This window comes from Rana temporaria, chromosome 3, assembly GCF_905171775.1.
Source record: "Rana temporaria chromosome 3, aRanTem1.1, whole genome shotgun sequence".
NCBI classification, from domain to species: Eukaryota; Metazoa; Chordata; class Amphibia; order Anura; family Ranidae; genus Rana; species Rana temporaria.
Genome location: NC_053491.1, coordinates 239,673,128 through 239,693,324, shown reverse-complemented (window position 1 = coordinate 239,693,324; position 20,197 = coordinate 239,673,128). Strand labels below are relative to the sequence as shown.

Below are 20,197 nucleotides of genomic sequence, written 5' to 3'. Positions count from 1 at the left end.
GAACATGTATGCTGAAACTGGCCCGCGGACCAGTTTCAGCATACATGTTTGGTCGTGTGTACGGGGCCTTAGGCTTCATTTCCATGGACGTTTTTGGACATTTTTACAGCCACTTTTTTTTTAAGCCTAAAAACAGCTCTCCGTGTTAGTCTATGGCCTCATGCCCACTATGACGTTTTTGAGCTGTAGATGGCTGAGCCATTTTTAAGCTGCAAAAAAAAACCAGGACCAGTGCGTTCTGAAGCTCCAGAGTTAGAGCTGTAAACACGCCAGACGTTAAAAAACGCTCAAAAACGCTACCGCAGCATTTTTGAGCTCCAGCTCAAATAAAAAAAAAAACATGGACAGGCGTTTTTAAGCTGCAAAAAAGGCTAAAAAAGTGGCTGTAAAAACGTCCATGGAAATGAAGCCTTAAACTTATTTTTAGAGATTAAACTGTCCAGCAAAACTGGAGGGTTAAGACAAACCATTTAACATTGACAAGGGTACTTACAATAGTCAGGTTTTCTAATTTATGGAAAAAGTGTTGTTGCAAAGGCTTAAAAAATGAGTTTCAGCTTTGATTTATTATTAGTCAATAAACTGCTCTATCCACTAAATTTGGATTGTCCCCCTGACTCTTACTCGGATATAGTTGTATTGGGACCTCTTAGTAGTGATGTGGCCCTTCAATTTCTATGTTTGTTACATTATACTTCAAGCCAAGGAGACTATGGAGATCATCTGGGGCATGGGTCTTCAAACTACGGCCCTCCAGTTGTTCAGGAACTACAATTCCCATCATGCCTAGTCATGTCTGTGAATGTCAGAGCTTTACAATGCCTCATGGGATGTGTAGTTTTCGCAACAGCTGGAGGGCCGCAGTTTGAGGGTCCCTGCTCTGGGGTGTGGAAGCTGCCTCCCCATTAACCAGATCATTTACATCAGCATTAAAACTTTAAGATAGCAGTACCAGCGAGATAACCCTGCGGCTCCAATGCTATTCTTCCACTTTCCCCAACTCTCCACCGATTGACAATACTGCTGTCCAAAGGTGTCTCTGTTGCTCTTCTATTTAAGACAATACTTGTGTCATTGGCTGGATCGCCAGGTGAAAATAAAGGAAAAAAGTCCAAAAACAGAAACCTAATGCAGCCACCACATTTAAGGATTACATTTTTTTATTTGGGTTTAATGTATGTGGCTGTGACCTGAACCCAAAGCACTTATTTTTTTTTTATTATTGAACAATTTACATTTTAAACATATTCCTGCAGGTTATAAGGCAATACTGTAGAAATAAATGAACCCAAAGAACTTTTAAATTAGTGGGACAAATGAAAATCTAAAATGAATAACGTACATGATCTTCTCAGTATAACTGGACCAAGGGATTTGCATATTTCTGAATATTGTATTCAATGTATTCAATACTTGTGATGTTTTGTTTCACTGTGTTCATGAGCATGTGCAGGAAGTATACTTAAAAACAGGTCAACTAACTCCCAACTCAGGTACCCAGAAAATGCAGCACAGCTGGTTGTGCAAGCCCAATAGAATGAGGAAGACATTTCTATTACCCAAGCTGGCTCAAGAATATTTTACAAACATAATTCAGATGTAACTTGGCCATGGCTGCTAACAGAAGGATAAGCATTCAGAGACCTCTAACAAGTGGGATGTAAGTATCCATAAACAGTTGTGTTTTATAGTTATTGTCATTCAATACATACTGTATATGCAGTTTATTATGTGAATATCATTTTTTTAAAAGCAGGTGTAATTATAAAGTAGTGGTTTCACTATGTAGAGGCACCATTATTTGTAATCTGTGTTATTTATTCTATGTTGTATTTTATTTGTATGAAGGGTTTAGTAGGGTGTACTTTTCATTTGTTTTATTGGTGCTAATGGCTGTTATTGGTTATTTTGTTGTGTCTTGTTCTGTTCATTGTTGTGATCTTGTCTTGTCTTTGTTGAGTGTGGCTGTGTCGCAACAATTTCCCCTTGGGATTAATAAAGTATTCAGATTCTCTATGTCATAAGGACTTGTATTGCCCTGTACACATGACCGGAAATTCCGACAGCAAAAGTCTGATGTGAGCTTTTGAATGGAAATTCCGACCGAGGAGTTCCAAGCCTATGGAACTCCTTACCCCAATCTGTCCGTCTATCTCCTTCTCTGTTGGCTTTTAGAGGATCCCTGAAAACCCTCCTCTTCAGAGAAGCCTACCCTTCCCACACCTAACAACTGTATTTTCATTTGAGTCCATCTGATCATCCCCCACAGCTAACTACCCTTTGTTCCACTTGACCCTCCCTTCTAGATTGTAAGCTCTAACGAGCCACTGATCCCTCCTGTATTGATTTGTGATGTGCCTGTACTGTCTTCCCTGATGTAAAGCGCTGCGCAAACTGTTAGCGCTATATAAATCCTGTATAATAATAATAATACTCCATCTGACTTTTGCTGTCGCAATTTCCGCCAACAAAAGATTGAGAGCTGGTTCTCAAATTTTCAGATGGGAAAAATTCCTATCGTCTGTAGCAATTCCATCGCGCAAAATTCCGGCGCATGCTCGGAAACAATTCTACGTATGCTCGGAAGCATTGAACTTAATTTTCTCGGCTCGCCGTAGTGTTGTACATCACCGCATTCTTGACGGATGAAAGTTAAGAGAACTTTTGTGTGACTGTGTGTATGCAAGCCAAGCTTGAGCGAAATTCCGTCGGAAAATCCATCCAAGGTTTTTCAGACTGAAAATCCGATCGTGTGTACGGGGCATAAGGGATAGAAGGACGGAGGGAGTATTGTGTTTCGGCATGTGTTTGGGTGCGTGTGTGTTCTTGAAATTGCTCTGGTACACAGTTATCTTACTGAGTCTGTTTGGTTTTTCTCAAGATAAAGATTACCAGTCATATACTATACATACACAATGGGGTTGATCTCCCAAAACTGGAGAATGCTAACTCTGGTGCAGCTCTGCATAGAAACCAATCAGTTTCCAGTTTTTATAATGAAAACGTATTCGAACAAGCTAAAGTTAGAAGCTGATTGGCTTCCATGCGCAGCTGCACCAGATTTTGCACTCTCCAGTTTTAGGAAATCAACCCCAATATGTATGATAGCAACATTACGCATTGCTTATGTCTTTTGTTTAACATTTAAAATGTAAGTAAAATTTACATAAATTTGCAGTGTACATTAAGGAACCTTGGGCCAGATTCACAGAATAGATACGACGGCGTATCTCCCTCCTGATACACCGTCGTATCTCTTGTCCTATCTATGCGACTGATTCATAGAATCAGTTCCGCATAGATAGCCCTAAGATCCGACAGGTGTAATTGACTTACACCGTCGGATCTTAGGATGCAATACTTTGGCCGCCGCTGGGGGGATTTTGCGTCGTATTCCAGCGTCGGGTATGCAAATGAGGATTTACGGCGATCCACGAAGGTTTTCGCGTTCGTTACGTCGTCGCTAGTAATTTTTTCCTGTCGCAAAGTTACACCTGCTTTAACATGGCTTAACTTTATTTGAGCCATGTTAAAGTATGGCCGTCGTTCCAGGGTTGAATTTAATTTTTTTTTTGTTTTGGCGTAAGACGTCCGGGAATACGAATGGACGCTACGCACGTGGCCGTTCTAAAAAATTACGTCACATCGCGCAAAGCATGGCGGGAATTTCTAAACTGAGCATGCGCAGCACGTCCGACGCGGGAGCGCGCCTAATTTAAATGGTACACGCCCCATTTGAATTGGGCGGGCTTGTGCCGGACGTGTTTACGATACACCACCGCAAGTTTACAGGTAAGTGCTTTGTGGATCAGGCACTTACACTGAAAACTTGCGGCGGTGTAACGTAAACGGGTTACGTTGCGCCGCCGCAATTGTACGAGAATCTGGCCCATAGAACATAGTTCTTCATGGTGACGGGCCATTGCCCTGCTGGAAGGCGAACCTCTGTTTCAGTTTCAAGTCTCTGGCAGAGTGAAACAGGTTTTCTTCAGGAATTTCCCTGTATTTAGTGCCACCAAACTTTCTTTTAACACCGACCTGTTTTCCAGCCCCTGCAGATAAAAAAAACATCCCCACAGCATGATGTTTTAACCACCATGCTTCACTCTGGGGATGGCGTTCTTCCATGTGTCTGGGGAGTCTGCCACATGCTGTTTGGTGAGCTTCAAATGTGTACTTTTTTTTACGCAGTGGCTTTTTCCTGGCCGCTATTCTATAAAGCTTTGCTCTGTAGAGTGTACTGCTTAATCTGGTCCTATAGACAGTTATACTCAAATCTCCACTGTTGATCTTTGCTTCTCCTTCAGTGTTATCTTTGGTGTTTTTGTTGCAGCTCTTATTACTACCCTTTTAGCCCGGTCTGTGAGTATTGCTGGGTAGCCTTCTCTTGTCAGATTTTTAGTGGTGCCATATTCTTTCCATTTTTTTTAAAATGGATTTATAGTGGCTCTAAAGTCAGAAGTTTTTTTTGTCAAATTTGTTCATTAAAGTTTAACCAATCACAAAGATGAGTTCAAAAACAGTATCGGAATGTAACATGTCAAGGTACAATAAATGACTATTGCTCCACAAAATAACTGAAAATAGCCTATATTGCATAGTCTGTTCTAAGATTAGTGATGCAAATAATATTTTCTAGCTTGGCCAGTAGAGGTTGGAGCCTAAAAAGGATAATAAGGCTCCATGCACACTGGAGCTCAAAAACAGCAGTTTTGAACACTGGATTGCTGTCAGGAAAACACTGCTTTAAAAACACGATTTTATCAGCGTTTTGCATTACTGTCAATGCACGTTTAGCGGCGCTACCTTTCAGCCGCGTTTCTCTGGCTCTATTCAAAATCAATGGTTCCCTATGGGAGCCCATTGATTTGAATAGAAGTCGCACCGCAAGTCAGAACATCGTGATCCGACTTGCGTGCTGATGAAGGGGAATCCCTCTAAAAAAATGAAAAAAATTGGCGTAAGATTCCCGGACAATACCAGGCCCTTCGGTCTGGTATGGATTTTAAGGGGAACCCCCTACGTCGAAAAAATGGCGTGGGGGTCCCCCCAAAATCCATACCAGACCTTTATCCGAGCACGCAGCCTGGCCGGCCAGGAAAGGGGTGGGGACGAGTGAGCGCTCCCCCGTCCTGAACCGTACCAGGCTGCATGCCCTCAACATGGGGTGTGGGTGCTTCGGGGTAGAGGGGGCCCCCTGCGGCCCCCCACCCCAAAGCACCTTGTCCCCATGTTGACATGTTGATGAGGACAAGGGCCTCTTCCCGACAACCCTGGCCATTGGTTGTCGGGGTCTGCGGGTGGGGGGCTTATCGTAATCTGGGAGCCCCCTTTAATAAGGGGGCCCCCAGATCCCCACCCCCCCACCCTATGTGAATGAGTATGGGGTACATCGTACCCCTATCCATTCACCTGGAGGAAAAGTGCCAATAAAAAAAAAAACACACTACACAGGTTGTTAAAGTAATTAGGCAGCTCCGGGGGTCTTCTTCCGAATTTGGGGGTCTTCTTCCGACTTCGGGGGTGTCTTCCGACTTCGGGGTGTCTTCCGACTCTCTGGCCTCTTCTCCCTCTCTCCGGTGCCTTCTCCGCGCTCTCCGGTGCTTTCTGCCTTCTGCCGGGCTTCTCCGCTATCTTCTTTCAGCTCCTTTACTAGCAGGGGCCCGGTCTTCTTCGTCGTCTTCTTCCCTCTTCTCTTCTTGAGATGTTGACACAACGATCTCTCCCGCTGTAATGCCGTGTGCGTGGTGCGCAATGATTTATATAGGCATGGGGTGTGGTCACCGGGTATTGTCACCCGGTGACCCATCCCCTTATGGCGTCACAGATTGTGTGCCGAGTGCACTCCTGCATCCGGGACCGTCACCTCCCGGCTCTCTTTCCTCTCTGCTGCAGCCTGTTTACTCCCACTATGAAGGAGACTCTTGGTCCCTTCCAGCGGCGTGACTCGGAGTGATGCGCAGGAGCTGTGTGTCGGCGCTGCCTGTGACGAGCTAGAGAGGCAAGGACTAGTCTCGAGGAGTCTGCCTGACTAGTGGAATTTGAACCTAGCAGACATTGTGCTAAAAAAGACTACTGAACTTGTTTAAAAGTAAGTAGAACCTGTTAAGAGCATATAATTAAATGGCTGGATTGAGGGGAGGGGAAGAGGCTGACTGAGGTGAGGTGACCAGCACTTTATTAATATAAAATGGCAGAATTTTTTTTGTGTTATTTTAAAAGAGCCTTCTCTGACTAGCAAAAAAAAAAAATATATATATATATATATATAAATTGCAGCCTCACTATGCCATCACATGCAGCCTCTGTGCCATCAATTGTCGCCACTGTGCCCATCACATGCAGCCACTGTGCCCATCACACGCAGCCACTGTGCCAATCACACGCAGCCACTGTGCCCATCAAACGCAGCCACTTTGCCCATCAAACGCAGCCACTGTGCCCATCAAATGCAGCCACTGTGCCCATCACACGCAAAATCATATTTTATTTTTCCAATTAAGAAGGGTTTGTGAATGCGCATATGAAACTGGTCGGGTACAGTACCTCCAACAAGGTTAGGAACCACTGGTCTAGAGGTTGTGCCAAGAAATTTCATAAAGTGTGAAACATTTGGGTGGAATTCGCTTATACTAATGCTGATTCTTCAGATGACTAGTTACCAGTTGGATAGGTAATTAACGGTATATATTGTTGTATATATTGTACAACACTACATTTATACTTCATTAGAGGGAGCCTTTCCTGACACATAGGGCCAGATTCACAGAAGAAGTACGCCAGCGTATCTACTGATACACCGCCGTACTTTCAAATTACCCGCGTCGTATCTTTAGTTTGAATCCTCAAACCAAGATATGACGGCTTCTGGCTTCGATCCGACAGGCGTACGGCTTCGTACGCCTTCGGATCGTAGGTGCAATACTTTGGCGCCCGCTGGGTGGAGTTTGCGTCGTTTTCCGCGTCGGGTATGCTAATTAGCATTTTTCCGGCGATCCACGAAGGTACGTGCGGCCGTCGCATTCTCTTACGTCGTCACTAGTCGGCTTTTCCCGGCGTATAGTTAAAGCTGCTATTCTGTGGCGTATAGATAGACTTGCCATGTTAAAGTATGGCCGTCGTTCCTGCGTCGAATTTAAAAAATTTTTTTTTGCGTAAGTCGTCCGTGAATAGTAAAGGACGTAACGCACGTCGAAGTTCAAAAAATGACGTCGGTGCGACGTCATTTCGCGCAAAGCACGGCGGGAAATTTCAAAACGGAGCATGCGCATTTCAATCGGCGCGGAGACGCGCTTCATTTAAATGAATCACGCCCCCTACCCGCCCAATTTGAAATACGCGCCGAGAAATACACTACGCCAACGTAACTTACGGCGCGAAATCTTCCTGGATTCGAAATTCCGCCAGGTAATATACGGCGGCGTAGCGTATCTCTGATACGCTGCGCCAGGGCAAATGTCTGTGAATCTGGCCCAGAAGGTATAAGAGAGTGCGTATTTTCATAAATCTCATGCCGCGTACACACGGTCATTTTTTGTGATGAAAAAAAAACATAATTTTTTTGCATGAACACACCATTCCTACACACCATCGTTTTTTCAAAATGCTCTAGCAAAGCGTGGTTACGTTCAGCACGTACGGCGGCACTCAAGCTTTTCCATTCAAGCTCGCGTCATAACTTGCTTCTGAGCATGCGCTGGTCTAAAAACGTTGTTTTAAACGTCGTTTTAGCATACACACGGTCATTTTTTATAACACAAAAAACAACGTTTTGAAAAACGACATAAAAAATTGAAGCATGCTCGAATTTTTTTATTGTCGTTTTTTAGAAGACATAAAACGACGTTTTCCCCACACACGGTCATTTTAAATGACGTTTTTAAAATGTCATTTTTTTTTTCATCACAAAAAACGACCGTGTGTACGCGGCATTAGAGTTAGCTCTGTAGGATGTTCGGGAGGGAGAGTGGCCAATAAGAATCCTAGGGCCAGATTCCGGTACAAATGCGGCGGCGTAACGTATGTCATTTACGTTACACCGCCGCAAGTTTTCAGCGCAAGTGCTTGATTCACAAAGCACTTGCCTGTAAACTTGCGGCGGCGTAGCGTAAAGCCGTCCGGCGCAAGCCCGCCTAATTCAAATGGGGCGTGTATCATTTAAATTAGGCGCGTTCCCGCGCCGGACGTACTGTGCATGCTCCGTTTTGAAATTTCCCGCCGTGCTTTGCGCGAAATGACGTCGCACCGTCGTAATTTTTTGAATGGCGACGTGCGTTACGTCCTTTCCTATTCCCGGACGTCAATTTAAAATTCGATGCGGGAACGACGGCCATACTTTAACATGGGCTGTCTATTTTTACACCACCTAAATAGCAATCGCAACTTTACGACGGGAAAAGCCGACTAGCGACGACGTAAGAGAATGCGACGAACGCGCGTACCTTCGTGGATCGCCGTAAACAGCTAATTAGCATACCTGACGCGGAAAACGACGCAAACTCCACTCAGCGGGCGCCGAAGTATTGCATCCTAAGATCCGAAGGCGTACGAAGCCGTACGCCTGTCGGATCTTAGCCAAATGCCGTCGTATCTTTGTTTGAGAATTCAAAATAAAGATACGACGCGGCAAATTTGAAAGTACGCCGGAGTATCAACAGATACTCCGGCGTACTTTTTCTGTGAATCTGGCCCCTAATGTTTCAGCGGCGGTTAGAGCGTAATAACTTTTCAATGGTTTAGAGTGGCTTGAGTTTAGCTAGGTTGTTTTTATTGTGTTTTTTATTGTGCTTTTGTTTGTTTTTTTGTTTTATGTACTGTTAATTTCGAAACCTGCAATAAAAATAATAATAATAATAATAATATAAAAAAAAAGAAAATGTTTATATTTTATGGTTTTGGTAAATCTAAAGGAAAATTGAATGAGAAAATTGTATAATGTATGGCCAGCCTTAACTGCCCTCTTCTGTAAAAAGCAATGCTGTAACTGCCACATCTAAATGAAAGCACAGAGCTAATAAAGCGATACAAAAACAAAGAAAAATGGTAGTAATGCAACAATATTTTGTGAAGCTAGAAGAAATGTTGCGAATTGATCTTTGCAGCATTGTGCTAGGCGTGTAACGCATTCCCTAGAGATGTAAGGAATAGGAAGAACTCAGTGAGGCTGTGATTGCAGAGTACATGCTGTGTACAGTCCCTCCCTCTTCCCTCTACAGTCCCAGTATGATCAGAGCTGGGCTGGCTGATAATAGCTGAACACACAGCACATTGCTGGGAAGGCTGGCCTTGGATCCGTTTATTATTAACCTTCCCTGACAACTAGAGGAAAAACAGTCTTCACTGGAACACCAGCTATTTAAAGGTAGGAATGTCTAGACCACCGGGCTGTAGGCTGGGCCAGAATAGCACAAGGCTAGGATGACAATCAGCTTGTTACAGGTGTAGCATTCATTCCTGATACATGGAGGATACATGTAAATCTATGCAGATTCATCTCCATTCTAGTGCTATACAGGAAAGAATGACAGCTGTGTGTTAGGAATGTAGTGTAGGAAGTGTTCATAATGGGAAGGGTAGAGCTCAGCGTAACAGTCTTCCATGTGACGTAGGAAGAACAGGTGCATTGTTGCTGTGCTGCACATGGATGTGTTCCTTGCCTGCTTTCTTCTGCGCAGATTTTTCTCTTCAGATTTACCAAAACCATCTAAGGCTGGGTTCACACTACGGTTTTCCCGTCCGTCAGCCGCATACGATTTATATGAAAAAACGTATGCGGCTGAAACGGACGGGAACGTATGGCACCGCACATATGTGCGTTTTCCATTAACATTAATGTTAAAGGAAAACGTATGCGGTTGCCATACTGTTTTAAAAACGACCGCAAAACCGTGGTTGAACACGGTTTTGCGTACGTTTAAAAAACGTTTTGCCAGCAAATCGTACGCACCCGGATGCATCCGAGTGCATACGATTTGCAATGCATTCTCTATCTCTACGTTTTCCCGTCCGTGCCCGTACGTTTTCAATACTGAAATCGTATGCGGCTGACGGACGGGAAAACCGTAGTGTGAACCCAGCCTAATATGAGGTCAAACCTTTAAGCTGCATTCACATCTAGGCGGACGAAATCGCGGCGTTTTGTCGCCGCAAATCGCGGTAAAAATAGCGGCGTTTTGTACCGCGATTTGCGGCGACAAAACGCCGGTATTGTCCGCCTAGATGTGCCCCAAGATGACCCCCTCTATGGAGATGATTCCCATCTCCTAGCCGAACGCTCGAAGACGCCTGAAAAAAAGGTCCGGGACCTTTTTTCACGCGGCAGGCGACAGGCGTCCGGCGTTCGGCGTGGAGATGTGAACCATCTCCATAGAGGGACATCTGTTTTCAGCCCTCTGGCGGCAGCGGCGTAGCGCTACAGGCGTAAAAACGCCTAGGTGTGAATGGGGTCTAAGAGTTTCAATTTGTATGCAATCAGGCAGGCCCTTGCACTAGGTGGTTTTGGTAAATCTAAAGGAAATCTGACAACAAAAGTTGTATGGGGTCTAAAGCCTCGTACACAGGATACGATTGTTGGCCAACCGAGAATCTGATTTTGTCAAAAGGGCGTGTGCCAGGATCTTGTCTTGAATACATACACAATTGTCGTGCGCCCTTAATGGGATACAGGGATATACAGTATAATACTGACATATAATCACACACTTGTAGCTAGATTCAGAGAGACTTAGGCTGGCGTTTCAGTAGATACGCCAGCCTAAGTCAGAATTTGCGTCTGCGCTAATTTAAGCGTATTCTGGTAACCAGATACGCTTAAATTAGGCTCAGATACGAGCGGCGTAGGTGTCTTACACCCTTGTATCCTAAAGTGTAATTTTTAGGCTGACCGCTAGGTGGCGCTTCCATTGCGGTCGGCGTAGAATATGTAAATCAGTAGATACGCCTATTCACGAACGTACGCCCGGCCGACGCAGTACAGATACGCCGTTTACGTAACGCAGGCCTAAAGTTATTCCATCAAATAGATGGAATAGTAATGTTAAGTATGGCCGCCGTTCCCGCGTCGAAATGCGAAAATTTTACGTCGTTTGCGTAAGTCGTCCGTGAATAGGGATTTACGTCATTTACGTCCACGTCAAAATCAATAGGCCCGTGCGGCGTACTTAGCCACAATGCACACTGGGAAATGTAGGCGGACGGTGCATGCTCCGTTCCAAAAAAACGCTTGCGCCCGCCGCATTTACGCTACGCCGCCGTAAGTTAGAAGGCAAGTACTTTGAGAATACAGTACTTGCCTCACTGACTTAAGGCGGCGTAGCGTAAATACGATACGCTACGCCGCCTTAAAGTTGCGGCGATCTCTGTGAATCTACCTATTGGACTTGATGGACTTGTGTCCCTTTTCAACCTCACCTACTATGTAACTGTGTAATGGACGGGCCGCCCCTGGACTCAGCATTTGTGAAGCCTTTCCTTTTTTTGGACATAAAAGTGGCAGATTGGCAGTAAAAGGATGTTAACAGACACACATCTGTTTACATCCACCAACCTATAGAGACATCATAGGGGTGCGCAGCCTATTGCATTAGGGTGTGCACTCCAAAAGCTCAAACACGTGTGTGTGTGTGTGTGTGTGTGTGTATATATATATATACACTCTCTCTCTTATAAATAAATGTAAACAAACATTTTACAATGTATTAAAACATTGATGGTGTCAATAGGGCAGTGGACTTTGTTAGTAGGGCAGAGATTGTTGTAAGTACCGTATTTATCGCGGTATAACGCGCTCCCGCGTATACTGCGCACCCCTAAAGTGGCCCCCGAATCCTGTGGAAAAAAAGTTTTTTTTGTACTTACAGTTTTGGTGTCTTGCACGGCGTCCATCGACGGCCTCGTCGGGTCCGGCGTCCATCTGCGGCTTCGGGTGTCCTCTTCGTCGGGTCCGGCGTCCTTCTGCGGCTTCGGGTGTCCTCTTCGTCGGGTCCGGGGTCCATCTGCGGGCTTCTGGTGTCCTCTTCGTCGGGTCCGGCATCCTTCTGCGGCGTCCTCCCCGCTCGTTTCCCGCGCCGAGTTTGAATACTGCGCCGACATATACAGAGCGCAGTACACTCGTGTATTGTCGGGCAGGCTCGGCAACACTCGCGCTCACGTCCTGTACGTCCAGGACGTGAGCGCGGAAGGAGCCGAGACTGGCCGACTATACCCGAGTGTACTGCGCTCGGTATATGTCGGCGCAGTATTCAAAACTCGGCGCGGGAAAGCGGGTATCGGCGTATGCCGCGCACCCAAGATTTTGCCCTGATTTTCACGGCAAAAAAGTGCGCGGTAAATACGGTAGTTTTGTTTATTTGCATTATTGTTTTTATTTTTTTTATTTTACAATTCTATTTTGTACAATATTTTGAGGAGCACTTTTGGGGGGCTTTGGTTTAATATCAGGAGTCTAAACAGACCCCTGGTGTCTCATTTTTGAGATAGAGAAAGTAAACACAGTGATCAGTAAATGACATATTTACCAGCCTCCTACCCCACTCTCCATCCTCAAACATCCCCCTGTGTGCCCCCATCAGCAGCTGGCAGTGCTGTAGGGGAGGTGGGGGCAAGGGCAGCAGGGGAAACCTGCACTGCACAGGGTGATTAGGGTGTGCCCAGGCACACCCAGCACGCCCTGTGCACACGTCTATGAGAGACCCCATGGCTGGAAAAGAAAGTGACCGGAGGCAGATGATACAGAAGTGACATCCTTACTTGTTAAGTCTGATTCTGCAGAGGATCGGTTCATGGAACCCCTGCTGATCAGAATGAGGGACAGTCATGTGAAAGCTGGGATAGGTTCTCTTGGGAAAAAGACAGTTGTGTCGATATGAAGATTAACAATGGAATGTATATGTTGTAAGCAATAAAATAAATAAAAGCAGAGGTATTTGTTGACTCAACAAGGAGCACCAGACTTGTTTAGCAAGGATGTAAAATGATCCATGGCACTGTTAAGGGGCAGGGTCAGTTTTAGGACACGGTGTATACTGTATGTGCTGCTTACCAGCATTTTGCATGTTGTCACCTGTCAGCATAAGTCAGTGACATGCAGCTTATCCATGTGTGTAATTTAAAAGCATGTAAAACACCAAAAGTTTGCACGTGTCAATGTGCAATACTTTGTCATAACTCCCATATACTTTTTTGAGATGGGAACGAAAGACACACGCCCCTTAAAGCAGAATTAAACAAAAAACAAAAATTAGTTAAACCACTTCAAGCCTGCGTAGAGTATATATACTGTATGTTGCGGCTTTGAAGTGCTTTACCAGGATTATGGCTGAAGATATCAGTCATAACCCCCAGTATCGTTTTTTACAGCCGGCAGCTTGCTTTCTCATGAAAGTGTTCAGAGCGGCTCATGAGCCAGTGGATCGCTTTCAGAAGCAGTGGGAGGGGACGTAACCCCCTTCCGCCACTCGCTGGTGTTTCTTGGGGCTTACTGTTCCTGCCGGATCGCCTGAGAAATGATCCGACAATGCGGCCAGCTAGTCCCAGAGGCATTTAAAGAGTAGATCCTATCTATGGCCTTGGATGACTAGAGCGACTTCATGGCGTCACTTCCGGTCTAAGCTGGAAGTAAATTGTTTTTTTTTTATCTTTCGCTTTTAACGGTAAAGAATAGATTTGCGGTCTTTTTTACCTCTATAAGGAGGACCCGTCATCCTTATTTCTATTACAAGGTATGTTAACATTCCTTGTAATAAAAAATAAAAGCGATCAAAAAATAAAAAATAAATAAAGGGACAGTGTTAAAATAAAAAGTTAAATATATAAGGAAAAACAAGTGCCCCCATCCTTCCGTGCTCGCACGCAGAACCCATACGTAAGTCGCACACGCATATGTAAATGGTATTCACACCACATATGTGAGGTATCACCATGAACGTTCGAGCAAGAGCAATAATTCTAGCACAAGACCTCCTCTGTAACTCTAAACAGGTAGTCTATAAAGGTGTATATAAAGCATTGCGTGCACAATTTTGAAGCGTGACAGGTTAGGTATCTACTTAGGGCTCGTACACACTATAAGAAAATCTGACGAACATTTTCGTCTAAAGAATTTTCGTAGGATTTTCGTAAAGCATGTATACAATTTTTGACAGCCGATTCCTAATTTTCATACGAAAATCCCAGAAGTGTCAAACTCCCAAATGTTTCTCGTACAGGAACAGAACGAACAATTTTTGTTTAATGTGTATCATTTTCATACGATTTTCGTACAAGAAAAATCAGAAAAGAAAGATTGTGCATGATCAGAAACAATAAACAACCTTTACAAGAAGCCTTTGCCGTACGAGAATTTTTGTATGAATTTTCATTCATAGGTTCCGATTTCCTAATGCATGCATTATTTTTTCAATGGACCACAGCCCACATACAGATGGCTCATATTTGTGCATTTTGGTGGGCCTGGGTTCACTGGTAAGGTGCCCACCACAAACTTTGTGGTCGATAGGGAAGATGAGTGAAAGGGTTTGATTGGCTACTGCAGCTGTCTATAATGAGCTAGGATGAGACAGCAGGGGCGTAACTTGCCGGGCGATGTGTTCTTCAGCCCTGGATGGGAGCCCGCACAAACCAGTGTCTCCTTTGCAGTTGGCTATGCAAGGGAGACCTAATAAAAAGCTAGTGTAGCTCAACTCCCACACTAGCTTTTTATTAGGTTTACTTAATAGGTTTGGTTGAATCAAATATTTGTGTTGGCAAGCAACCCGTTTAGCACATTTGTTTATTTTAATCAGCTGATTGCGCTATTGATCACGGTTGGTTACATTATGCAAAAGGAGACACCTGAAGACAGGGAGGTGCAGGGAGCTATGAAGCAATATTTTTTAAGAAAGCGGACAATATATTACATGTGTGCCTTGGCTTCCTGAAGTAAAATAAAACAAGGGTTTTAGTATGACTTTTAAAGGAGTCTCACTTCCTTTAGTTTTTTTGCTCTGGTTCCCCAGGGTACAATGTGTAAATAGCACTTTGCATCATCCTTCTATGTGGCATAATGTAGAAGCCGCAACCTCCTAGTTGACTTTGTGCCTCCCACTGATTTCTGACCACAGAATATCAAGGAGACAAATACTGTATGTAATGCGGCATCATTCTCTCCAGCTCTATGTGCTTACCTAAGACAAGCGTCATCGCTAAGAAAGTAGGGGAATGGGGGCATGTTGAATAAACCGTAGACATCCGAGCACAGCACAACTCGCATACCTCTTCTGCTCTAACACTCCCAAAACACCCCAAAACCGAGGCCTAACCCAACCATTATCTTCCAGCTGTTTTGTTCTGGGGAAGAGAGACTAGTGTAGTAGCTGGCCTGTCTCCAGAATGATGTCATAGCAACAGAAGCTGACAGCCACTACTCTAGTCTCTCTTCCCCAGAATAGCAGGCGATTAGTGGGAGGGTCTGGCTCACCCTTTTAGTAAAAAAAAAATTTCACTATGTCTTTTAGGTTGTATGTTTACATGAGCATTGTATTTTAACTGTACAGACTTTTTTATACTGTAAAGTGGTGCACAAAATTTGGTGCTATACAAATCCTATATAATAATAATAACATGGAAGATAGCAAAGAAAAATAAAAAAATAAACCTTTTTTTTGCAAACCACTGCACAGATATTAATAGGGCCAAGTGCTATGCGTAATCTGGCCCTGGGTAGGGGGGAGGGGTAAGGGGATTAAAAAAAAAGTGTCACCTTCCGGTGATAACTCTTATTTAAAGCTTTAAATGCCATTGAGATGCAACACAAGTGGTTGATCCAGACACCCCTGCCAAGAAGCGCACAATGGCCAATGAATGAACGGCAACTCAAGGATGAGTCATCTCTTATGTTCACTTTGCTTTCTACTAATGACAGCATTTTCTTTCTAGTCTAATGCCTATTACAAATGATGAGAAAATCGGACAAAAAATACCGCTTTTGGAAAATTCATCCGATAATCTGATTGTTAGTACACAGCTTTTGAGGCCCGATCACGCAAAAATATCCAAACGGACAATCACAAAAAAAATTCTCGGACGATAACAGAACAAACGATTTTCGTGTAATTAGTATGGTATTTGTACATAAAAATAAACATTCCTGTGCTTGTCCCATCGGAGAATTTCACATGAATTGTTGTGATCGGCTCTCAAAAGCTGTGTACTAACGATCATATTATAGTACGATCACTTCAAAAGTGGTATTTTTCCTACAATTTTCTGATCGTGTGTGCTAGCCTTTAGCAGAAGTAGTGTGTACTGGCCTTTAGCAAGAAGTAAGAGGCAAAGGCTCACAGAAGCTGTACAGTGCTGAAGTTCACAGGCTGCCAATGGTGCAGAAAGGAGAGAATATCAGGGAGATAAGATAAGACACTATCCTTGTAAGTTTAACTCTTTTGTGTCTCCCTGACAGCACAGTTTGTACTGTCACCCCTCCTGCTTTTCCTTTCTCCCTCCCTAAGCTGTGTTCCCTCCACACTATCTTGTCATTCCTGTTGCTTTTTTCCCCCTTCAGCAACAGTAAATCTTAGGCCCCTTTCACACTGGGGCGTTTTTCGAGCGTGTTTCGAGCGTTATTCGAGCGAAGCCTCATCTGCAATCCCAATGTGCTGGTAAAGCACCACTAAGACCCTAACGTTTTAGGGCATTTTTGCAGTGTGAAAGGGTAAGGCGTTTTTACAGCGCTTTCAATTCATTTCAATTGAGGGGGGCGTTTTTGGATCGTTTTTTTCAGTGCCCAAAAGCTGCTCCAAAGATGCTGCTTGCAGGACTCAATGTGAAAGGGTCCATTGAGATGCATGGAGAGCGTTTTATAAGCGTTTTAATAGCGCTATTTTTAATGCTAAAACACTGTAAAAACACTTCAGTGTGAAAGGGGTCTTAAACTTTTTTTTTTTTTTCAAATAAAATAACAAACATGCCTATTCCTCTTTGTAATGCTTTTGCACAGAGCAGCCCCGATCTTCTTCTTCTGGGGCCCTTCGCTGGCGCTCCAGGCCCCTCCTCTGCAGTGAGTGCCCTCACGAAAAGCAGCTTTCCCTGGGGTCACCTGTGCATGCTCGCTCCCAAGTCCCGCTGCTGCGTTCATTGACACAGACAATAAGATTCGGCCCTGCCCTCCTCTCCTGTGTCACAGCTTTTGATTGACAGGAGCGAGAGCCAGTGGCTCTTGCTGCTATTAATCTGTCCAATGAGGAGTGTGACAGCGGCTGGAGCCGCTGTGCTTGTGCACATCGCTGGATCGGATTGGGCTCAGGTAAGAAAAAGGGGGGGTTGAGCTGCAGCACAATTTTTTTTTCACTTTAATGCATAGAATACATTAAGGAGAAAAATGTGGATCTAAACCATCTCCTATACCCAGTGAAGTGAACAGCCTCAGATGAGAGGAAAGAGATCTCACTACATAAGTTTTACATGTATATCTGCTGTCTTTCCATTTCCATCTGTTCGAAATCATTCAACAGTAAGTGTGGAGTCTGGCTTATACTGTGTGAGAGTTGATTGGAGGAAAGGCACACATGCCCCTCCACATACGCAGAGGAATGAAGGAACATGCAGAGCTGTACACTGAATAAACAAGCTCTCTGCTAATCTCCCTTCCGACACAACTTTTTTAGCTGCTGTTATCTCATGTCTTGTCAGAAGTGACTCTGCTGATACCAGAGGAACGATGCAGCAGAAAGACATAGACTTATGCCGCGTACACACGACCGTTTTTCGGGTTGTAAAAAATGATGTTTTTTTTTATTGTCATTAAAAACGGCCGTGTGTGGGCTCCAGAGCATTTTTCACGATGTAAAAAATGGCCATTAAAAATTTAGAACATGCTCTAATTTTTCACTACGTTTCTAACGTTGTCGTTTTTAACTTCGGGAAAAATGGTTGTGTGTGGGCTTTAATGACGTGAAAAAAACGCGCATGCTCAGAAGCAAATTATGAGACGGGAGCACTCGTTCTGGTAAAACTAGCGTTCGTAAAGGAGTAAGCACATTCATCACGCTGTAACAGACTGAAAAGCGCGAATCGTCTTTTACTAACCCAAAATCAGCAAAAGCAGCCCCAAGGGTGGCGCCATCCGAATGGAACTTCCCCTTTATAGTGCCGTTGTACGTGTTGTACGTCACGGTGCTTTGCTAGAGCATTTTTTTTTCACGATTGTGTGTAGGCAAGGCTATTTTAACGATCGTGTTGAAAAAAACGTCATTTTGTCTAGACCATTAAAAATGTCATTTTTCACAACCCCAAAAACGGTCGTGTGTACGCGGCATTAGAGCTTTGGAGAGAAAAAAGTAAACATTACAGATATATGTCCCTAGGTCAAATTTCATGAATGGGGTCTACATCCACTCTTATGCCGCGTACACACGATCATTTTTCAGGTTGTAAAAAACACAGTTTTTCATGCTCTAGAAAAAACAAAGCTTTTTTCCACTTGATCATTAAAACGGCCTTGCCTACACACGATAGTGAAAAATAAAATGCTCTAGCAAAGCGCGGTGACGTACAACACGTACGACGGGACTATAAAAGGGGAGTTCCATTCCGATGGCGCCACCCTTTGGGCTGCTTTAGCTGATTTTGTGTTAGTAAAAGACAATTCCCGCTTTTCTGTCTGTTAGGCCCCGTACACACGTCTGAGAAACTCGACGGGTAAAACACATAGTTTTGCTCGTCGAGTTCCTTGTGAAGCCGCCGAGGATCTCGGCGAGCCAAGTTTCCTCATTGACTAACGAGGAAATAGAGAACATGTTCTCTATTTGGCCCGACGAGATCCTCATCGGTTTCCTCGGACAAAAGTGTACAGACGACCGGGTTTCTCGGCAGAATACGGCTCCGATCGAGTTTCTGGCTGAATTCTGACGAGAAACTCGGTCGTGTGTATGGGGCCTTACAGCGTGATGCTTACTCCATTACGAACGGTAGTTTTACCAGAACGAGCGCTCCTGTCTTATAACTTGCTTCTGAGCATGCACGGATTTCTCACGTCGTTAAAGCCAACACACGACCATTTTTTACAACCCGAAAAATGACAGCGTTAAAAACGGCGTGAATGTTCCAAAAAAAAATTGCCCGTTTTTCAGAACCCGAAAAATGCTCTGAAGCCGACACACAATCATTTTTAATGACATTTTAAAAAACGTAATTTTGTAGTACCCGAAAAACGGTCGTGTGTACGTGGCATTACGCTTTAGAACCACTTTAAAGCTGTTAGCTGATCAACCTAGTGGCTCTGATTTTAGGAACATTTCTCAGAATAGAGAGCAATTGAACATGTGTAGAGCAGGGTAAGACAGAGCCTTACTGGATTTTAAACTGCATAGGCACTTATTTTTAATGTTTTATATACTGTAGCATGAAATGATCAGGACATTATACCTGACTAAAGTTCCACTTACACAAGGGGTTTGATATAAAAAAAAAGAAATAAATATTGTAATTAAAGCGGAGTTCCACCTAAAAAAGTCAGCAGCTACAAATACTACTTTTAAAATAGGGACACTTACCTGTCCAGGGTGCCCGCAGTGTCCTCGCCCAAAACCAACCTGTCCCTCAGCTCCGGGTGGAGACGTCAGCATTGTAAGTAAGGGAGTCAGGTCCCTGCTGTCTTCTGGGACCTGTGTGTCTCCCAGGAGACAGCGGGGGGGGGGGGGGGGGATAGAGGAGGGGCCGGACATGGCGTAGATCGCTGTGGATGCTGCAGCGACTTTTTTGCCAGAAATGGAAGCAAATACCTGTATTAGACTGGTATCTGCTCCCCCCTCCCCCCTGAAAGGTGCCAAATGTGACACCAGAGGGGGGAAGGAATACGGACAGCGGAAGTTCCATATTTGGATGGAACTCCGCTTTAAAAAACTGCCACAGTTACAATAAAACTACAGAATATGTCTGTTATTTGATGTAACAAGCTATACTTCAAAGTGTTGCTTTCAGCAATGTATGTAATACAATGTAACATTAATGGGGATAGCATGCGCTGCTGTCTCCAAAAAGACTATTGTACATGACCCAGTCCCAGCGAGAACACTAGGCCCCACTAGGCATCTTTTGGGACCTGCGTTAGATACCTGCAGCAGTTTGTCCCCCATCACTTTGTGACAGAGTATCACATGATAAACATGACATAACCACAAAAGAACCATAGTTGTGTATTGTGTAAAACACAAGGTACAAGTTG

The 20,197-nt window shown here is 44.2% G+C and overlaps 1 protein-coding gene across 1 annotated transcript in view; it reads left to right on the top strand.

Annotated features, from left to right (window-relative positions):
• Window positions 1–1,561: 1,561 nt before the first annotated feature.
• The window catches only part of ARHGEF37 (Rho guanine nucleotide exchange factor 37), a 148,132-nt gene continuing 129,496 nt past the window's right edge, over window positions 1,562–20,197 (top strand). Inside the window, exon 1 of the mRNA XM_040344513.1 lies at window positions 1,562–1,660. Within this exon, the coding sequence (XP_040200447.1) occupies window positions 1,611–1,660 (50 nt within the window). The 5' untranslated portion in view covers window positions 1,562–1,610. The remainder of the gene's footprint in view (window positions 1,661–20,197) is intronic.